Below are 20,117 nucleotides of genomic sequence, written 5' to 3' on the forward strand. Positions count from 1 at the left end.
ACAGCTTTAGGCCAATCAGAGAAAAGCCCCTGTGGCCCCGCCCACACCTTGCTGCATAGTTACAGTTACCAAGGCAGGCGAGAAGGAGCGGAGAGAGTGGTGCTGAGGAAAGGCGGAGGAGACGGGGGAGGATGGGACGCAGAAAAAGAAATAAGGAGACTAAAATCTATAGCCATGAGGCTGTAATAACAAACCAGAGAAGATAATGGAAAGTATTTTTAAGTGGGGGAACATTTGTGAATTGATATATATGTAACATTTGGATAGATAGTTTTGCCAAACGAAAGGCCACTTTTTTTTTTTCTTTATAAAATGGTGTTTTTCTCTTTACAGTATCAATACAAGGCCACAGGGGCACCAATATGTTTGGAGCTCAAAGTTAATGTAATCACATTTGTCATTTAAATTTTACTTTCTAGAAAGCACTGAATCTTTAGTTTAAAGAAGGTAAAAACTAAAAAATATTCCAAACAATAAAGCTATTGTAATTTTACATAAATCTTATTTGAACGGCCCTTTTCTATTTAATATCGCACAATCATCCCTAACTGCACTGTGCATCAACATCATGTCCCAACAGGAACTATATCAAATACAGGAAAAGTCAGGGAATCAGCATTTTCTTTAGATGTGTCCCCTGCAGACAATGTTTGTCTGTGCCAAAATAGCAATCCAGCCAATAGCTGTCAAGATATTTCACTTTGGACATTTAAGGGGAAGCGTTGGACTGATGGACTTTTCTCTCCCTAAAGCAACACCAGCAGCATTGCTAAAAATAGTTGGAGGAAACAGACAGAGTTGTTTTGGCAACGACACTGATATCTCACCATCAAATGGCCACTTTACAGGGATTTACAGTTTAGTCATGGTGAAGAGAACTTGGGGGGGGGGGGGGGGGGGGGGCTGGAGCCAATCTCAGCTGACATTGGGCGAGAGGCGGGGTACAACCCTGGACAGGTCGCAAGCATGTCCCAGGGCTCACATAAGACAATTAACCATTCACACTCTCACATACAGTCAGTTTAGAGTCTTCCATTGGTCTAACCCCAATCTGCATGTCTTTGGACAAGAAAACCCACGCTAACATGACAAAACATGCAAACCCACAATGATCCACCCTGCCACACACATTGAAGCATCAGAATTGTCGTTACAAAAGTCACTATTAAACTAAACAGATGAATATTATCAAAGACCAATTCTACAATGACACAACGTATGCTTTGAATTAGATCTGGTTAGATCTACACACCTACAGAGGCTCTTATACATTGCATATGAATATAGACGGAGCCTACTGTCCGTACTACTTTCATTTGGTCCATATTTGTGTATGTTCTCTAATAGATTAAGTATACAGATGAAAGAGACTAGACAGAGTCGTCACTTTCCTATGACGTACATATCCAACCTCCACCATTGCCATTGTTGTTGTCAAAAACTTTCCACAGCCCTCTAGTGGATTGATTGCTTAACAACAATGCCAAAGTAAAGGATGCATGATAGTATGCAGGCAGTTACGGGTACATCATTTGAAACAAACATATCTCATGAAGGCAGCATAAATGAGCCTTAGCACAGTGTTACACTTTCTTAATTCCTCAGAGAACTGCAGGTTATCAGGTCGAACTCTGCCACAGTGAACGATCTGTCGTCAAGGCAGAGGAAGAACCTCTTGTGTGATCGTTTGGTCCATCCCCTGTAATGTGGCACACTATAATTTAATAATATAACTATGATCCATCACCAGCCATGGTACTGTAGAATTAGTGTTATGTGCTTTTGTCCAAGATTGTAAAAAAAAAAAAAAAGGGGATGGTATTACTTTTCAATCTGTCCTCTGAACTCAGTAATAATTGTTTTTTATGATGGAGGACGGGAGCTACAGTGGTATAATTCTCTCAGTTTGAATGCTCGCTGCCATGGAGGTGTAGCTATCCTCTCTCCCTTTCCCTCTCTCCCTCTGTGTCCTTCATATGTCCTTGCGTGACAATGCAACTGCAGTGTGCTCCACCGTTTCTGTGGGAGGTATCTCTGGGATCCCAGTACGTGGGAGAGGACTTCTGCCTGGCTCCCCATGTTTCCGTTGCTTATCTCAATCATGCACACTCCTGCCATCCCTTCCTCTGTCTCCCTTCCTCTGTCTCTCTCCCCCTCTCTCTCCCTCTCTATCATGAAGCAAAATATCATTCTTTCATTTAGCTCTGCCCTGCTTCACTTTTGTTTTACGAACAATGGGACATTTCTCAATCTGTCACCCTGATGATGACTGACAGCAAATTGAAGCATTAGTTGCCTTAATGCTTCCAAAGCTACTTTGAAAATGATTGCATGCTGCTTAATTAACAGGGTATGTCTCCATCATTTACCCCCATTTACACCAGGCATTAGAATGTGTTTTCGGTTGATCAGATTGCAATCGGAGAGAGCTTTACCACATGCACCCATGACGGAATGTGATTAGATACCCGACTCAAGCCGGGCTCAGTTTAAACAGAAATTTTGAAATTCGGTTAAGGTTGGTCAAGTTAGCCAGGTTGATTTTTTTACACTGCCCATGCCTGTAATTGGGAAAAATAATAGCAAAGACCATACATGTCAGGGACAGGGTAATTATGATCTGATCATTCAAATCACCTCCAGAGGTCGCCAGGGATGCATTGTGACCACAAGTGTAAATACAAAAGCATTTGTCAAAACATTCAGGTCCCAATGTGACCACTGCAGACAGATATTAATACCAGGTGTCAAGGTAATCAGGTCACATATCTCCATACTTATCTGGATAGGAAATGCATTTTAATGCCAGGTGTATATGATCCATGACAACACTTTGCAAAAAATGTTTAAAATCTTACAGTATAAATGGCGCAGAGGTAAAACAGGTTAAACTGAGGAAACCTCATCTCCGGGAGACCGTCTGACACCAACCCTTTCAGTGATGCAGTTTCAATGTGAAATAGACAGTTTTATTTAAAAATATCTCAGGTTGTTGATATACTCCACCCAAAGTGCAGGATGAATTTCCAGTAATCATCAAGGCTGATAATCAGGATTAATGACTGTCATAATCATAATTTAACAAAATGGTTTTGACAGTCACACACACACACACTGTACTTCCTCCATCACAGCTCATATAGCTGCAGAGGATTTCTCCTGATTGAGAGTGCTATAGTGGCAGAACTAATTATCAGCGTCTGATTGTCTTGGCACAGAGGTGGAAGTCATTACCATCATACTTCTCTGTCTATGCAGAATATAGTTGTTAAAAACTCCAGCAGATATTTGGCATGTAGCTGTGGGTGAGTTTAATTCACATTCCAATTTCTTTGAGGCAGCATTAGACAACAATAAGGATGCTAATTGTAGTGAGACTTAAGGGGCTTTCACACATATACTTTGTTGGCTCAGACCAAAGTTATTCCGAACCAAAGTAACAGGTGTGAGGTGTCTTTGAACATGGTGCGGAGCAACATTTTAATGCAGATTGCAGAGTCAATTCAAATGAAGAGACTTCCTTTTTCTATCCACTTTATTCAAAAAGTTGCCCAATCCGATAGCCGAATTGCCAACATGCAGAGACACGATAGTTTTCTCATCTCCCCACCACATCTCTGTTCTCTAGCCAGTTTCCCCATTCACTTCAAAGTCTTTTGAACGTTTTAAATGAAATGGAACAGGCTAATTACCCTCTGTGCCTGTTCAATTCAGGCCAATGAGAGGGAGGGAGGCAGACAGTGAATACTGGGAGGCACACATCTCTTTCCCACTCCTTCTCTGATGATCAATCACAGCATCTCCTCCATTCGTTCCTGTCCAAGCCTCACAAAGATCCTCACGGACATCAAATGAGCTCTGTAGCACACGTGGAAAAAGCTGCCAGAGCATGACAGACCACACCAAATTCCCACATACAACATAAAGCAATGACAGAGAGGGGTAAGGAGCAAAGAGAATCCAAAAGCAAAAATCAAAAAAGTGTCCCACTTCACTTGGCAGACTAACTATAGGCCTAAATGATTTATGAGAGGCAACAAAGCTTGCCAGTTGTTTGTTTTAGATAAATGCTACACAAAGCAAAAACGAACAAACCCGATGATGGCAAAGGAAGGAGAAAGTTCTTGGCTGCGTAAAACACGCTTCCTATTTTCCTGAGCCCCACGTTGCCATTTCAAGAGCGGCCTGAAAATCAAACCTGCAGGCTTTGGCGCAGATCGCGGTTTTAAAATGGTAGCTTTTCAAAAGAAACATTTTTTAGTGAAACTGATCCCAGTGGTCGGATGTGCTTACCTCCTGCAGCAGGATGTCCGTGCCCAAGCACCCACACGGGGCCAACTGCCCGCCCATCAGGTAAGAACACCTGGTAGTCCTCGTCAAACATCTCCTCCCCCTGCATCTCCAGCAAGCACCCTCTCTCCATCAGCTCAACCCGCACAACTCTACTCAACTAAAGCGGCGCACTGCGGTACTGTACTTTATTGTGCTCTAGTGTAATTTACTATATTGAGAATAAAAAACATCTCCCTCCCACAGTAGCATCACGCCTCAATGATTATGTTCATAAGAGAAACTGAAGTTGGAAAATGCAGCAGAGGCCTGAACAGGACGGCTGCCAGTTTACACAGTGAGCACACACAATAGGGGAGCTTCACTGACAGTGCTTGGTCTCTTCATAACACACACACACAACTTCTATGCATTCTTTCAACATCTGCGCCCTTCATCAGCAGCGCATCTATTCAAAGTCAAAATTGGAGACGTGCACTCGGGGCTGCAGGAGCACTTCCCTTCTCCTTTCCTCTGCACTCTCTCTCCCTCCCTTGATCTCCCCCTTTCCATCTTCCTCTTTCTTCGTCTGAAAGGTTTTCTGTGAAAGGGCTGGAGATGAAAGGCCGCCCTCGGTGGGAGCGTGATTGCAGAGACAGCGCCGGCGGCCCAAGGTGCTACCAGAATTGCTCACTCAGAGCCGCTCCGCCCCACAAAAGATGTGCCCCGCCATTGTCCGCGGTTTGTGCACGGGTGACATCGCGGAGATGCTCGGTTCAACAAGCTCCTTCTCACACTGATTTATATTCCAGCAGTAAACAGACATCCTGTGTATCTGTACACAGGAAAGCAGAAATATGAATGTAACATATCTTATGGAGATGATGTAATCTGCTGTGACACACCAGAGAAACAGAATGAGAAAAATACCAACTGCACACTCTAAAATGTAGATACATCTACTGAACAATGTAACGATATGATGTTCAGCATATATACAAACACACATACACAAGCATGCACATACACACATAGAGACACACTACTTCTGTGAAGATAAAACCACTTTTCTAATGATAGCCAAAGGCCTGGGGCCTGGTGCACAGAGCAGGCAGTAGGACACAAACATCTGGTTATGTGACGTGCGTGAGAAGAAGCAGGACAAACCAGACGATGGGCACTAACTGCCAAGAGGAATAGACGTACTGTCTGATAACCGCCAGGACAAATCTATATCCACCTCTCTCTGTGGTGTTCTTGAGAGGAGGACTTTAGCCCCAATGGGCAAAAAGCTCTCAAAAAGCTTTTAAAAGAGTTTAAAATCAATGTAAATAGAACTATGATCAGAGTCTCTGCTATAGCTGGGTTTCATTTATCAAGAGTTTAAACAGTAAACGTTGCATTTGAAGCATAGGGCAGAGGGTCATGGCAAGCAGATACCATGCAAATCATGAAGGAACATATTCACAATATTCATAGGGTAAGAATATTGTTGACCCAACACATATTCACCAATAGAATAATAAATCATAATTTTTGCTTTTCCACACATCATCAGCACCGTATAGGAGAAAAGTAGAGATTTAATCATTTCCTCCAGTCACAGAACCACACAGAGGCACAGACAGTCCCCCTCAATATGTCTTGGTTATAATAATAGCGCAGCCTTGTCTGTTCTTCAATAAGAAAAGCTGCAGATCGATAATAGAGTGATGATGGTGTAATGTAACCACAAACCTTCTTTTCTACAGCTCTGGGATGAATACGAAAGTTGAAATCTGCCAAAGATGCTCGGGTGAAAGTGATTAAAATCAATGTGACTGAAATGATTTGCCCGGCGTGCCAGATTGATAGTAAACACGTCTCGTGTCATGAGACATAAATTGTGGTGCGTAGTGAATTACATTTCCAGAGGCCAGTGACAGGAAATAAGTGAGAGAGAGAGATGAGTGCTGAAACATCCCAGCTCTGATGATGCTGCACTGCACGCACGCACAAAATGGCTACAGTGAGAGCTTCCTGTCAGATCTACAGAAAATTGCCACTGGTAATCCTAAAGGAAATATGCATTCATACACACAGACATAACCCCTGAGCCTACTCATATATTTGAGAGGAAACAGTGGATTTTAGGACCAATTCATGCCAAATGCATTTCTTATCTCCTATCAGTCACAAAATCATCTCTATTTCAGCTGCAGTCCAATTAAAGTGATTATGTGTCAGAGGGGGGAAGAGAAAATGATGATGGTAATGACAGTGAAAGACAGACATGAGTCTCTCTGAGAAGAGGCACAGGTGCAAACTTGGCACTGGAGTCAGGAATGGTTACGGGGCAAAGAGTTGGAGAGTAAATAGTCGACCCTTGAATTCCATTAACAGTAAAATACACACTTGCTTCGAAAGACAAAACTAGTGTCATAGCCCCATGTCTCTTAATTTTTCTGCCTCAGAGTGATTTACAACAGGAACTCTGGGGAAGCTTCCACTTAAGTGGTCTGCAGAGTCTGTGTGACTGGAATTCATTACGAAGGATGACAGGTGTGATAATAATTTAGAAAAGGCTTAGAAAGTTGGCGGATTGTAAAGAGAGTCGACCGTAACAATGAGATCAGCATAAAAATCAGCTGCTGTAGCACTTTGGTTCCAGATCCACTGGTTATTTTCAACATCGCCTAATCTGTCAGCCAATAAAATGTCATTAATCATCATCATTTTCGAGAGGCAAACATGTTAACATTAAAGTAGACGAGCTGATATCTGCTGATGAAGATGAAGTTAGGTTTTCAAAAATATGCTCAAGTACATTTAATGACATTCAACATATAGCATGCACTTTTTTGATATAGGTCCCTGAATTATTTTCTTTTAATAGCTATGATTAAAATGTTTTACTTTTGAAAACATGAACTTGTCAGCGCCCTCTCATGGACAATCAATATAATGACAATACTATTTCTAAAGTTCCAGAAGAAACGTCAGGCATTCCTGTACTGTAATTCATTGTTTCTTATTATCTGACATTTAGCCTAATACACTTTGTCTGCAATTAACTAATAACCGGGTCCTGGTCCTTATAAATGAAAGATGATCCATTCACATTAATATAAAACAGAGAGAGAAGGATATCCTCGTATATCCTCACAGGGTATAGAGCTCATAAATCTTTAGCTGATCAAAACTGTTGTCAGACATTAATTTCTTGTCAAGTGACTTTTCATCAAGAGTAATACAATCCATAAATAACATTTTTAGAATGCTGTGCCCAAAGCAAGTATAATGCCTTACAATCTTTAATAATAATAATAATGTGGTTGAGAGGAAATATACAATCTAAAGTGACGTAAACAAATCAGAAGCATCAGCACTGTGTAAACACAGTATGCTGCTTGTCTGCATATGCATGTACATATGCTGCACTCAACATCCTCCATCTTGAAGCTCTGACAGTAAGGTGATTCCACATCCTGGCGTATGGCTGTAAACAGCACATTATACCTTCTCTGCTCCAATCTCTATTCAAGTAGCTGTATCGACAACTAGTTACACGTCCATTAGTGTGCTGTGGAATTTCTGCATTTTCAAACTGTTTAACATACATGGATTTCCAAGGCGCTCTGGAATCAATAACCGGGATATTTTCTCCATTTAAAAACCCTGTTGACGATTTAGTGCGTCCTGCTGCTCCAGTGGAAAGTCACACAGGCCCCCGTGGGGTGCAGACTGTGACACCGGCGACGGCAAGCATTCAGAGGACATCCTGTCAGGTGGGCGGCACACATGAGGTAGGGCATTTTTGTGGTAGATGGATAAGACGGAACAAAAACATCAAACAAGGGGGCAACAACAAAGCCCTGCATGTCCCTGAACTCCTGCGTCAAACACCCACCAACAGAGCAGAGTGAAGAGAAATCGATATCAAGTCATGCTATGCTCAGGCAGCATCAGGTATATTTGACCGTGAAGACAAAACGAGACAGAGGAAGACATGAGGAGAGGAAGAGAGCAATGAAGAGCAACACTGCTGCCTGTTGTTATTAGACAGCTCTGATGCTCCCCTCAGCAGCACAATACTGATGTTCTTTCTCCCTGTGACCTTCTTCTGTAAGTTCTTCTTGTACTCAATTTCCAAACAACTCATCTATCGGGGAGCGTCTGCAGAAATGATTAATCTATTTCAATCTGCCGCTCATATTGCTTTCAGTCTTGTACGCATTGTGCCAAGTGTCATAAATTACCATACCAATGCACAGAGTTTGGAAAGGTTAAATCAAGCCTGGGACAAAAAGGAAATTAAGAACTTGCTGCATCAGTTGGCATTTTGCATGGAGCTTCTTTGAGTTTGGAAAGCGTGAGAGCGACGTGTGCAGGTGACCAGCTTCCCCGAGGGCTGAGTGACACCTAAAGGGCACAACCTGGCTTCCCTGAGACATCTGCAGCATGTCTCATTAGTATTCAGCTATGAATCATTCAAACGCAGCCGGCTGTCATTATCACAAACAGCAGAAGAGGCACGCTCACACACACACACACACACACACACACACACTCGGGGGCACAAGCATGAAACAAAAAATCGGCACCAATATGGAGGAAAAGTATAGTAGTGCTGAAATGTCTGCTAGATCAGCAGAGGAGGAAAAACAGTTTTAGACATTTATCAAGTAAAAACGCCAAATAAAAACAGATCACTGGTTCCAGCTGCTGCACTAGGACAAAGTGACAAATCTTAATTTAACATCTTCAAATTTGAACTGTTGGTTGGACAAAAGAGGCAACGTGAAAACATCCTCTATACCAAATAATCAACGATAATGGGAAATGCTGCTTATTTTCAATATTGAATTTTCTTCCAATTGTTTTGTTGGATTGATAATTTGTTCAAACCTCCATTACAATGATCTGAAGTCTAAGGTGGCATCTTCAGTTTGGCAGCAACTAGTACTTATTTTCATAAAGGCTTTCAGTAGATCAAATAACTCTCCCCTTATGAAACCACATATAAATTCACTAGATCTGGCACCAAATTTCACACATGCATAATTATCGCCTAAACATGTCTGATGTTTTCCATCATGATCCAAGAATCATTCTCTAAGTATTAAGGAAGATGTTTAAAAAAAGAAAAGTGAAAAGTGGATTTGCCCACTGATGCAGCACTAAAACACATTTTATAATGCTCTGCTTTGTCTGACCAGTAGCCCAAACCCAAAAAGAGATATTCATTATTGGGTCATGAACAGATACTTAGTTAACAGTAGATGCAGAACCTGAGAAATTTGTACATTTTTGTTAAATGATTGATCAGTTATCAAAACCCATGGCGTGTTCAGACATCCTGCTTTATTTGAACAACAGTCCAAAACCGAAAAGATATATTTGCTATTGGGTCATAGAAGAACCTGAAATATCCTCATGTAAGTAGCTGGAACCAGAGAACATCACAACACTTTTGTTTGAAATATAATCAACAATCAAAATGGTGGTCGATCAATACTGATCAACTAATCCTTCCAGCGAGCTCATGCCCTATGCAACACACAGTAGTGCCATGAGGAAACATGCAAATCAAAGATGGCTCTTTGTGTTCTAGCACAATTTGAAACTGCTCTCCTCCGAACCACATTTTCACACAGTGCAACAACAGATTGTGGTTAACAAGCTCACGCACCAAACTCGAACAGACTACTAATGCAGGAGGGATGAACTTCAAATAAAGACACTCCTCTCCATCTCTCTCCCCGTGTCTGTGTGAGTGAGTGAGTCAGAGTGCACATGCTCAGTGGGGATGCAAAACTACAAGGGCGCCAGGTCTTTGTGTCCTCAACATTTCATCGCCATACTTGACATCGATTATCTATACGCTTACATTACAACAGGCTCTGTGCTGTGACAAACAATGGGATCATCAATGGAAGCCTAGTGAGCTGTGACGGCTTTGTCAATTTGTGCTGGACTTAGCTTAGACTCAGCATTTATTAAATACCTCACATCTAATCTCTTCTCTATTCCCTTACTTCCAGAAGTCTGCAATATAACTTTGCCATTGTTATGTTATTGCATTCAGTGCAATATAAACACATACACGTTGATTGTCAACATACAAGTACATAATTATTGCTTCTCCCAGCAAAGCTTAAACTGTATCCGGGGATGATCTCCTATTCCAATTGAAATGTGGTTTCACCGTTCTCAAGTTGCATTGACACATCGCAGAGGTAAGCAGCCATGCAATTTCAAAGACAACACTGGGGAAGTTAGAAAGTAATAAGGCAAAGTCCTCAGTGGCCTCAGCAACCTTTTTTCTAGCATTTTTTTCACAGCTGAGAAACAGAACGTCTTTTAATGAAACCAGTAAAATACAAACGCCCCCCCAGAGCATGTGGTGAATTAATAATTCTACGATGGTATTAATATTTGAAGCTTTGTTTCAGAGTGAGCGTCAGTGAAACTTCTGATTGCTGAGGAAATCGGTGAGATGTTGTTGGTAAAATGATTCAATGCTCAAACATATAACCTGAGCAGGAATCACAGATGGTCAGAGAGGCAATCTCATGAAAAATAAATGGATTCTAATGCAACACAGCCACCAGATATTTATACATTTACTGATGATTATAACCTAGAAAGCACTTGAGGTATTTAGAACAAGTCATCACATTACAGAGCATGGACAATAAAGACAACAATGTCAAAGACTAACATGTGGCTGAATGCCTGAGAAACACAGACTTGGGTTCCAACTACTTAATTCTTCCCACATTCTGGAACTAAGTGTCAAAAATCATTTAAAAATGTCTTAATATATGTAGAGCTTGGAAATATCCTTCATGGACTGAAAAAAAAAAACAACATCTATCTTCTAAAGACGTTGCCAGCAGCAAATACAAAGATCATCACAAAACACTAGCTCCAGAGAAACTGCCTCACTTATCATCTTACAGACAACTCGAGACTCCAGAAAGAATTGGGAGAAAATGATGTGCTTATATATCCAGTGAGACCGAGCACTCGTAATAATCCTATTTATTATGTTAGATGATTCATTCCAAGACCTCATATTAGTATGTTTTTTTGTTTTGTTCTCCATTTTTAATGGCCATTTTTAAATATGAAAAATGTTTATGGACAAAAAATAATAAATGGATAATAATCTTTACTCTGAATACTGGCACAGACTCAATGGTCTGTAAAGTGACCCCAAAGACACACAAACGATCCACAAGCAAATTCAAAATGACCAGAGAGAAATGCAAAATGACCAATAAGTGAAGCAAAATAACTACAAAAAACAACAACAGTTTTCCAAATGCTTATCAAAACACATCATCAAATGTCCACTAAGAGATGCAAACAACCACAAAGCATCCAAAGAGTCACAAAATGACTAAAGACAGATGCAAAGTGTCAACAAAAGAGACAACCACAAAGTCTGGGTGGCTTGGGATGGGGGCCAATTGTGTCATAATCCATCAATACATGGGACTCGATACATAATAAACTATCTCAATGACAGGCAGGCTATTTGTGTTTTCCTTTCCATCACTGTTTGTTTTTTGTTAGTGAGAGGGAGGAGGACCTGCTGCCAAACCCTGGAGCTTCTCACTGCCATCAGTGCTGCATTCCTGTTGCCATCTAGAAGGTGGAGCTGATATTTTACCGTGATGGCCTTTGGCATCCCAGTGTGCCCACAGGCAGCATGAAAAAGAAGGAGAGAGAAATGCAACACAAGCCAGCCCCCGGTTCCCGACACATCTGCCAAACCAAAAGGAGCTGAGGGAGCCAAACTGCCGCACCCACGTCTCTGCCAGAAATAAAATAATAATGCTGGAGAAACACTTAAATGTCAAAATACATGTACCTGCAGAAAAATAAAATAAATGCAGAGATACACAAGCAAAGACAGATTATAAGGGGAGGACCGCTACGCTTACACCTGCTGGAAGATGCAGTTGTTTGATGTATGGCAGTGTAATACCACATGCATGCTCAATGAGGTTAACACTTTGTTTATCAGCGAGGGAGGGAACTCTAATGACCAAGTGGAGTCATTAGGGCTGCGGACACATTTATCACACCAGGGAGAGAACAAAAATACACCTTCATTTTTAAAAGAACAAATTTGATCAAACACACAAGAGAATGCTCTGGATCACTGTGAAGTTGAGATAAAAGGGAAGTGAGGGAGATAAAATGTGATTTATGCCTAAAACACGAATTGCAGCATGTGCACAGGTGTCAACGTACTGATGTCAACATGTGACACACTGATCTATTTAATGCATGTAGCATTTTTATAGCTTTGAACCCCAGAGCCTCACATCTCATAATCACGTTACCCCTTGATGCTGGTCTGCTTCTCCGCTGCACCTCCACATCCTCCACAACCGGCTCTGTGAGCCTCTTGTTTCCTAGTAACTGGGGGAGGATATGTAGGGCTTGGTGAAGGCAGGAGCTGTTCTTATCGTAAGGTGTCGTGAGCGTGCATGCAATGATTTGACAAATGATTTCATGAACACGTATGTACACCTGATTTTTATTTTGCTATGCGTGTTGCAAAGCCCTGCAGATGGCAACATCTGTCAGGCTATCACACACTTCGGTCCTGACTGAAAAAAAAACTGTACGGCCATTAAATGTGTTAATATGATATTTTATTCAGATATGCATGATCTCCAGAGGATGAATACTAATAACTCTGATCATCCTCTGACCCTTCCTCTAACTCCACCAGAAGGTCAAGCGTTTCAGTTTTATATAGTTTAATATCTCACACGTCTATGAGATGGATTTCCTCTATAGTGCCACCTTATGGTTCACATTTGTGGTTTTACATGAAAAGACTGCACAACTGTTAGCCACTGCATTTGGAACAGATAAGACTGTTCTCCGCAGGATGGATTCAAATATATTATTAAGTGTTTCTCCAGCACTATTATTATTATTATAACCTTGAATTTGTATTTAGCAGCAGGTCAACTGTATGTCATGTTCAGTAAATGTTAGCATGCTGAGACGCCGAAGTAAATTGGTGATCAAGGTAAAACTCTTATTCTTGAATATATTTAGGATTTAATTTTTAAAATATACAGGAGGGCTGAGAGATTACTTAATTTTTTTAAATTCAAATCTACTTGATGAAATGATAAATAAAAAATCCAAACAAATAAAATGATGCAAAAAGAATATAACTTGTTGCAGCCCTGAAGAAGGAACACGTCAGCACCACGACAACCTTCAAACACCCTTGCTGTAACCCACGGGCCGAGCTCTTGCTCCGGCACTGATTACCTCTGAGCCCTCAACAGAGCTCCTGTTATTGAACAAGGTCAAACATTAGAAGGCAACTCGTCGCCTTGCTGCTGAGATTATGACAGAAGAGTGACTCACTACCACCAGCAACAATAACTAGCTCCACACAAAAACCTGAGGAGCACATCCAGCTCAGCCATTTTCCTCCATCTTCCTCATTTTCACCAACAAGTCAGAAAACACATTTCGTGCACAGTGTGCCTCTCTCCTGCCCGTGTGTCTGTCGCACACTGACTATGTTTCATGCGCCATGCACTGTGTATAGGAAATGGATGCCACCCGGCAAATCGATCAGAAGACACAAAACACAAGCAGCATCAGATGAAGCAGAAGGATACAGGTCCGTCTCAGGGGAAAACAGATCTGACCTTTTCATACTCACTGCTCTAATACTTTATGACAGTGAGTTTGGACTCATCCGCGGATTTCACATGCTATGTTTGTAACTGCAGCGGCCCCCCCACCCTCCTGTTATAGAAAATCCATCTTTTAGGCTTGGCTGCATTACTGGATAATGCAAAGTCCATATCTGCTTCTCAGCCGGTTACAAGTCATTACATGTTTATTAGTGAGCGGTAACATAGGGAATCGGTTTCCTTGTGAGGAGGGTAGCTCCTAGTGGGAAAACAGGTAAGGAAATGAAAAGTTGTGCACAAGGTCACAGCAGAGTTTCGTCTCTTTCTTGCAGCAGAAACCTGCAGTCACATGGGGAAACGCACCAGACTAGAAACACATCTGACAGCGAATGTGGCTGAGGTTTAAATGTCGGATGGAAATTTAAATTGTAGCTGAGCCACAAAACACCCACCGATCGGCCATAACAGTAAAAATGCTGATATATTCGGATGTTTGAGGCCGATCTGTGTTTTTGATGCTCCGCAAAGTGATTTGAAGTCTCACTTTACAGTTCAATCTTTCGTCTTAAAGCAAATCAGGAGGAAAAAATGGACTGTGGTGAAGGAGTCTGTTGAGTCCAGGAACAGAATGAGATGGGGGGGGGGGGGGGGGGGGTATTTGGATCCAGTCAGGAGCAGAAGGAGACTAATCTGCTCAAATTTGTGTTCCTGCACTGATCATCTTTGGAATGACTGTGAAGTCATAAGGGAAGACAGTAGGAGGAAGGAGGACTACTACCTCTTCTTCTTCTGCTCGTTATCTCCATTTCTTCCAACTCTTTCTGCTGGGGAAGTTTAAGTGGGAACGACTATTTTCCTTCTTTCAGGTGTCTCACTTGCTTCAGTTCAGCGCCCTCTTTGAAATAACACAGATGCCAGAAATGAGCCTTCAGCCCAGAGGTATTTGAAATGTAAATGGTGCGCTCCCTAATTTGAAAGGCACTCCATCCCACGCTCAGGAGCTCGTAAGTGATTCGGCTCAACCTGTTCTGCACCATTTTAAGCCTTCACCTGCCTTTAAATGTTTAATAATAACCACAGAAAAACATGTCCACTTAACAAAACACAAGCTTGCAGGAAGGAGGACTGTGCAACATGATCTGCATCTGCTATGTTTAGACCGCCGCTGTCCCGTGCAGGGAGGAAGCAGATGTATTTGACTCCAACACTGTGTGCCCCATTTCTACCGAATATTAAAAGCAGAGTGTTCGCCTGCTGCTATTTCAGGTAACAACTAAATATCAGGTGAGGCTCATATGCATGGCGATAAGGGATAAGGAGGGAATTTATTTGGTTTTAGAGATGCAGACCTAGTATATAGAAAAAGATGCATTTCCTCCTCATGCTCACCTAAATATGCAGCTCCTCTCAGCGTTACAGGGAGGTTCAGTTCATGGCCTGGCCCACAACTTTGCTATTTTAGCTCACACTAATTCTTCTTATTGCATTATTTTCTGTGCAAAACAAATATTCTGCTATCTATTCAGGAGCAAACAGGACATACAGACACAGGACGCAACTGGCTGGTGAACATCCTGGAGCATTTTGCAGTAGAGACAGAAATTTGCCTCAGGAGGTGGTAGAGACTGAGCTGAAACAGGCCAACAGACACAAACTAGACTCAAAATACAGAATGTTGCTAAATAACTACTAGGTGTAAAGACAAAATAGTTTGCCATATCATCACCCAATTAAGAGGGGATATGTCATTGGTGTGTTTGCATTTTGTTTCCGCTGCCATGACAAAGAAGTGATAAAACACATGATGTATTTATGATGATGATTTAAAATTATTTACTCAGTAAACTCTTGAAGAAAATATTTTTTGCAGCCAGGCTGAGAAATCCATTATTAAATGAGACGATTATACCACACCACATGTCTGGATAGTGTGTAACTGGATCCAGAAAGCAGCTGAATTTTTTTTCCACCACAAACTAAACAAACAAAGACATTAGATGATAATTAGTGGGTTTTAGAGCTGCTCATAGGGGGTTACAGTTATCCTGGCTCGGTCCAACAGTAACGTACTCCCCTGATTCTTAGTGTTAAACTAACCGTTGGCTTTAAAATCATATTAACTACACAGAGTGGCATTAATCTCTTTCCCAGCAAGAAAGCACAAGAAAGCATTTCCCAAAAATATTCCATTAACCTGAACGAAGCTCTTTTATTGACTTCATTACTAAAACATGACGTGATTACATTGGATAAACGTCACAGGGAGTGGTTCTCCCGGGTCTGACTCAGAGGGTTGATTCAGTGAATCAATGTTTGAGTTAATTACACAACTGAAAACAAAATTTGCGTGCGAGCACACACACAGACACACACACACACACACACCGGTCAATGATCACAAAGTCAGTTTTAAAGTTAGCGAAGGTTTTACAAGCTGATGTCTCAATTTAGAAAAACTGGGTAAATATAAAAGATCCAGACAGCACTGTGCTGGAAATTTGAGTGTTTCTCTGCAGGCTGTCAGTCGTGTGTGTGCTGATTGCCACAGGCTTAGAGAGCAGTGAAGGCAGAGGAGGAATGGGAAATGTGTCATTATCTATTCTCTCCTACACAGGAGAAGTAGGATGTGAAAATAAAATGTAACTACTGATTTTTAATTAGCGCAGTTTCACTTGTGTCATTAGAACAAAAGCAGAGTCTTACAAAGATTCATAAGGAGCAACAAGGAATTCTGAAGACAAGCAGCTGCTTTTTAATCTACAAAATTTGAATGTTTACATTATCTTTAAGATTTTCACCAGTTGCAGTGAAATGGAGACAATAGAAGATGCCCTCAAAATCTAATAAGTCCTGCAATTGCTGGTAGCAGGGGCATTACAACAGATAAGCAATTGCAAATGCTCTGAGCTGAGAGGGGGCCCCAGAGAATGGCTGGTAACGTTAGTCTACCGCGACAACCATTTTGTGAAAAGCCCCTTTACGTTCTATGATCAGCTATTCACTGCAGTGCCAACATGGTCAGAAACTCCCTAACAAGGCCCCATGCCGAAAAATTCAATTGAAGACTGGAATGATGTGGTTTGGTATCATGTATTTCTCTGGGGACTGGTTTGGTTTGAATAAGGGTTGTCCAGGTCCCTTGAAAAGCTCCTGACTGGTAGGATGCATTTTATGCAATTCAGTAAAGTGTCAAATAGCGAAGCTGAAATCTCAGATGTGATATTTTCATGATTTAATAAACATTTTGTCATGACACTTCGACACCACTTAGAAAATATACAACCTTTGCTCTTTTACTCTCCTGCTGCCGCACAGAGCGGCTCTGCACCACTTGGTCTCTCAGTCAGCGGAGAGCTACTGTTGATTTAGAGTCCATTTTGTTATGTCTCAAAGAAAACCTTAACGCACAACAAGTTGTTTTTATGACTCACAGGCTGGAGCTTTCAAGCAGCACATTAGTGCAACAGGACCTTTCCAACATATCACTGTGGACCAACTAGAGCTCTGTGAGCCGGGAAAACCTGGAGGATAATCAAGTATTGGCCCTGTGGACCCCCAGTGCACTAAACTTCAGGTTTATGTCGTACAAGCTGCTGTGGAGTCATTTTACTGTCATTTTATTTCTTTGAGTTGCAACCATCTCACTTGATTTGTGTACCGACATGCAAACTGTAGGAGCTGACAGGAGGATATTTGTACCCTGCAATGGACAGCACCGTGTGTGGCATCGTTACTGACAGTTATTCATGTTACAATAAATTGAAAATGATCTGAGAATGTGTATTCTGTCAAACATTCTCAGCATCGGTTGTTTCGGTTTGTATAATTATGACAAAAGCAAAGGAGTCCTAAGGCAATGTAAGAAGGTTGAGATAGAAATGTCAGACTTAAACATGGGAGACTGTGGTTTCCCACTTCCACCCAACAATCAATTTCCAATTAATTTTCTTATTAAAGCACTTATCTCAACTCAAACTATGATCTTTACATGAATCTTGTCTGCGTAATCTAAACCGTACCCACATCATAACAGTTGTTTATTGTTCCACAGTGATTGCAGGAGGCACAGACACATTATATCATCCTGCTGATGAAGACAGCAGGATGATCAGAAAACACTTATGTGTTTTGTGTTTTAGACGGAGAGGACATGCGGCCTACTTTTGTTGTTTAATTAATAAGACATGCACTGTGGGACAAAAATGAAAGAATTTATTATGAAACAAATCACATGCTAAATCTTTTATTTGAAAGCAAACGCAACAACGTGCACATTGATTTTCATGAGTGCATACATGACATTTCCAATTCACTTCAGTCTCTTTGTGGATTCGGGTTCCTCAGCTCAGTGTATCTGCTGAAAGTGAATACTGATCTCAAGGCAGTGCTCTCTTTTTAATCTATGTTCTACACAACAGGGGATTCACAGGAAATCTTTTTATGTGACGTAACCCGAGTCTGCCGCTGCCACGACTGAACTAATGTGATAGCAGAAACATGTATTTTTATTATGAAATGAGACAACGCATCATGGTCGATACCTTATATGCTTGACGACATGATTATTGGCATCTATCCAGCAGTTTGTCGCTAGCAAGACCACACAATACTACTGAATGGATTTCCATGATACTTATGGGTCAGGAAAGAATCAATGCAACTTTGGTGCAGATCCGGATCAAGGTATTAAGGTTGTATCACTTTCTTTTTTTTACATTTTCAGTTTGCCTGGGAACTGATATCTACTGTATGAGTGTGTGCAATTTGATGCAGCTTGAAGTTAAGGTGACTGTTGGGCCCTGGCGGAGGTATCTGCTCTACTCAGTGCAATTCTGGGATTAAATATTCAAAATACCGTTGAAAGGGTTTTGCCTTAATTTGTAAATGCATCCATTTCATTTAACAAACAAAAATACAAACACAACGGCTAATATTCAGTCCATCACTATGTGCGGACATCTAACTCTGCCATGCATGAAATTGTGGAGAGGAAACAAGCACCTCTGATCAATGCATGTAATATTTAAACTTCTGAATCATTGATGACCTTGAGAGCTTACTAGTGCGCTTACTACTGCAGCTGTGAGAGGCTCATCATATAGATCACAAACCCCTGGAGTAAAAAGGTAAAACCATTCAAATCACAATTCGATTTTTCTTTTACTTGCAACCTCAGTTCGCATCAAGGAATCCTCGCCAAGTACGAGAAACCTGAGAAAACATGAAGACGATGTGAGCTCTTTTTCTTTTTTCTGTTATTTGCTATTGATGCAAGCTTTGATCAGTTTACCTCCAGGATGACAAAATGCTGCTTGTGTATAAGTGTCCCTTTGTGTGCCAATGCAAAGCTCATATTTACACACATGCATGTGGATTCACATATGTGAGCTCACGTCCTGTTGCATTTACAAATCGCTGAGACAAGGACACTGCATGAGCAAAGCTCACACAAAGAACAGCTTGCTGGGTCTGACGGAGAAGTCTGGCATTTTCCCATCGCACAGTCATTATGTGCTTAGCCTCTTTTAAGCACAGAAAGGTTGTGGCCCAGAATGTGCAAAGCGACTGGAATCTGTATATCATGTTAATATTTTGTTTGGCTGATTAGCTTTAACATCAGTACAACTCTGGCAACGCTATTCCCAGTAGGGTCAATTACTTAGGAAATGCCCTCAAAACAGGCAGCTCCTCTGCCATGAAACATTGCATCACCATCAGCCAATCACAAGGCGGGCATCGCTGGGGCTTTGTGTCGCACAGACCAGGGGAATAAGCAGGTGCATAAGTACAAAACAATGACTCCGCAGACACAATGAGACCCACATATCTGCATGCTGCCGTCAATAACAGACATTTAAAAGCTCAAAGCAACTGTGGATTCAGTAATTTACATTTCTGCTTAAAAAAACATGGAGCTTGTGACATGATCCTTAGATAAATAAACTAAACAAAGGCGACAATATAATGTGGATCATTTGGAGTGTCCTTGCATGTTAGATAAACAAAGGAGGACCTGACCCAGCAGAGTCCACCTGCTATCAGGTATTGTCCTCCGAAATGAAAAGACCCAGCTGGTTTGAAAACAAAACATTTTATAGCATTTTTTTTTATCTGCTTCCATTAATGTCGTCTTACATGAATGTAGGAAGTATGAATCTACCCACTTCAGACTGACATATG

At 41.3% G+C, this 20,117-nt stretch overlaps 1 protein-coding gene across 14 annotated transcripts in view; it reads right to left on the reverse strand.

The window, feature by feature from the left end:
* Window positions 1–20,117, reverse strand: part of srcin1a (SRC kinase signaling inhibitor 1a) — a 103,471-nt gene that overhangs the window by 80,303 nt on the left and 3,051 nt on the right. For 4 of the 14 annotated variants that reach the window (XM_069525719.1, XM_069525716.1, XM_069525720.1 and 1 more), the window contains exon 1: window positions 4,294–4,552. The exons of 2 other annotated variants lie outside the window; for them this stretch is intronic. In XM_069525719.1, the coding sequence (XP_069381820.1) occupies window positions 4,294–4,423 (130 nt within the window). In that variant the 5' untranslated portion in view covers window positions 4,424–4,552. Of the gene's footprint in view, window positions 1–4,293; window positions 4,592–20,117 lie in introns of those variants that run through there. 8 more of the 14 variants (XM_069525724.1, XM_069525722.1, XM_069525728.1 and 5 more) reach the window with 6 other exon arrangements.

Source organism: Paralichthys olivaceus, chromosome 5 (assembly GCF_024713975.1).
Source record: "Paralichthys olivaceus isolate ysfri-2021 chromosome 5, ASM2471397v2, whole genome shotgun sequence".
NCBI lineage: Eukaryota > Metazoa > Chordata > Actinopteri > Pleuronectiformes > Paralichthyidae > Paralichthys > Paralichthys olivaceus.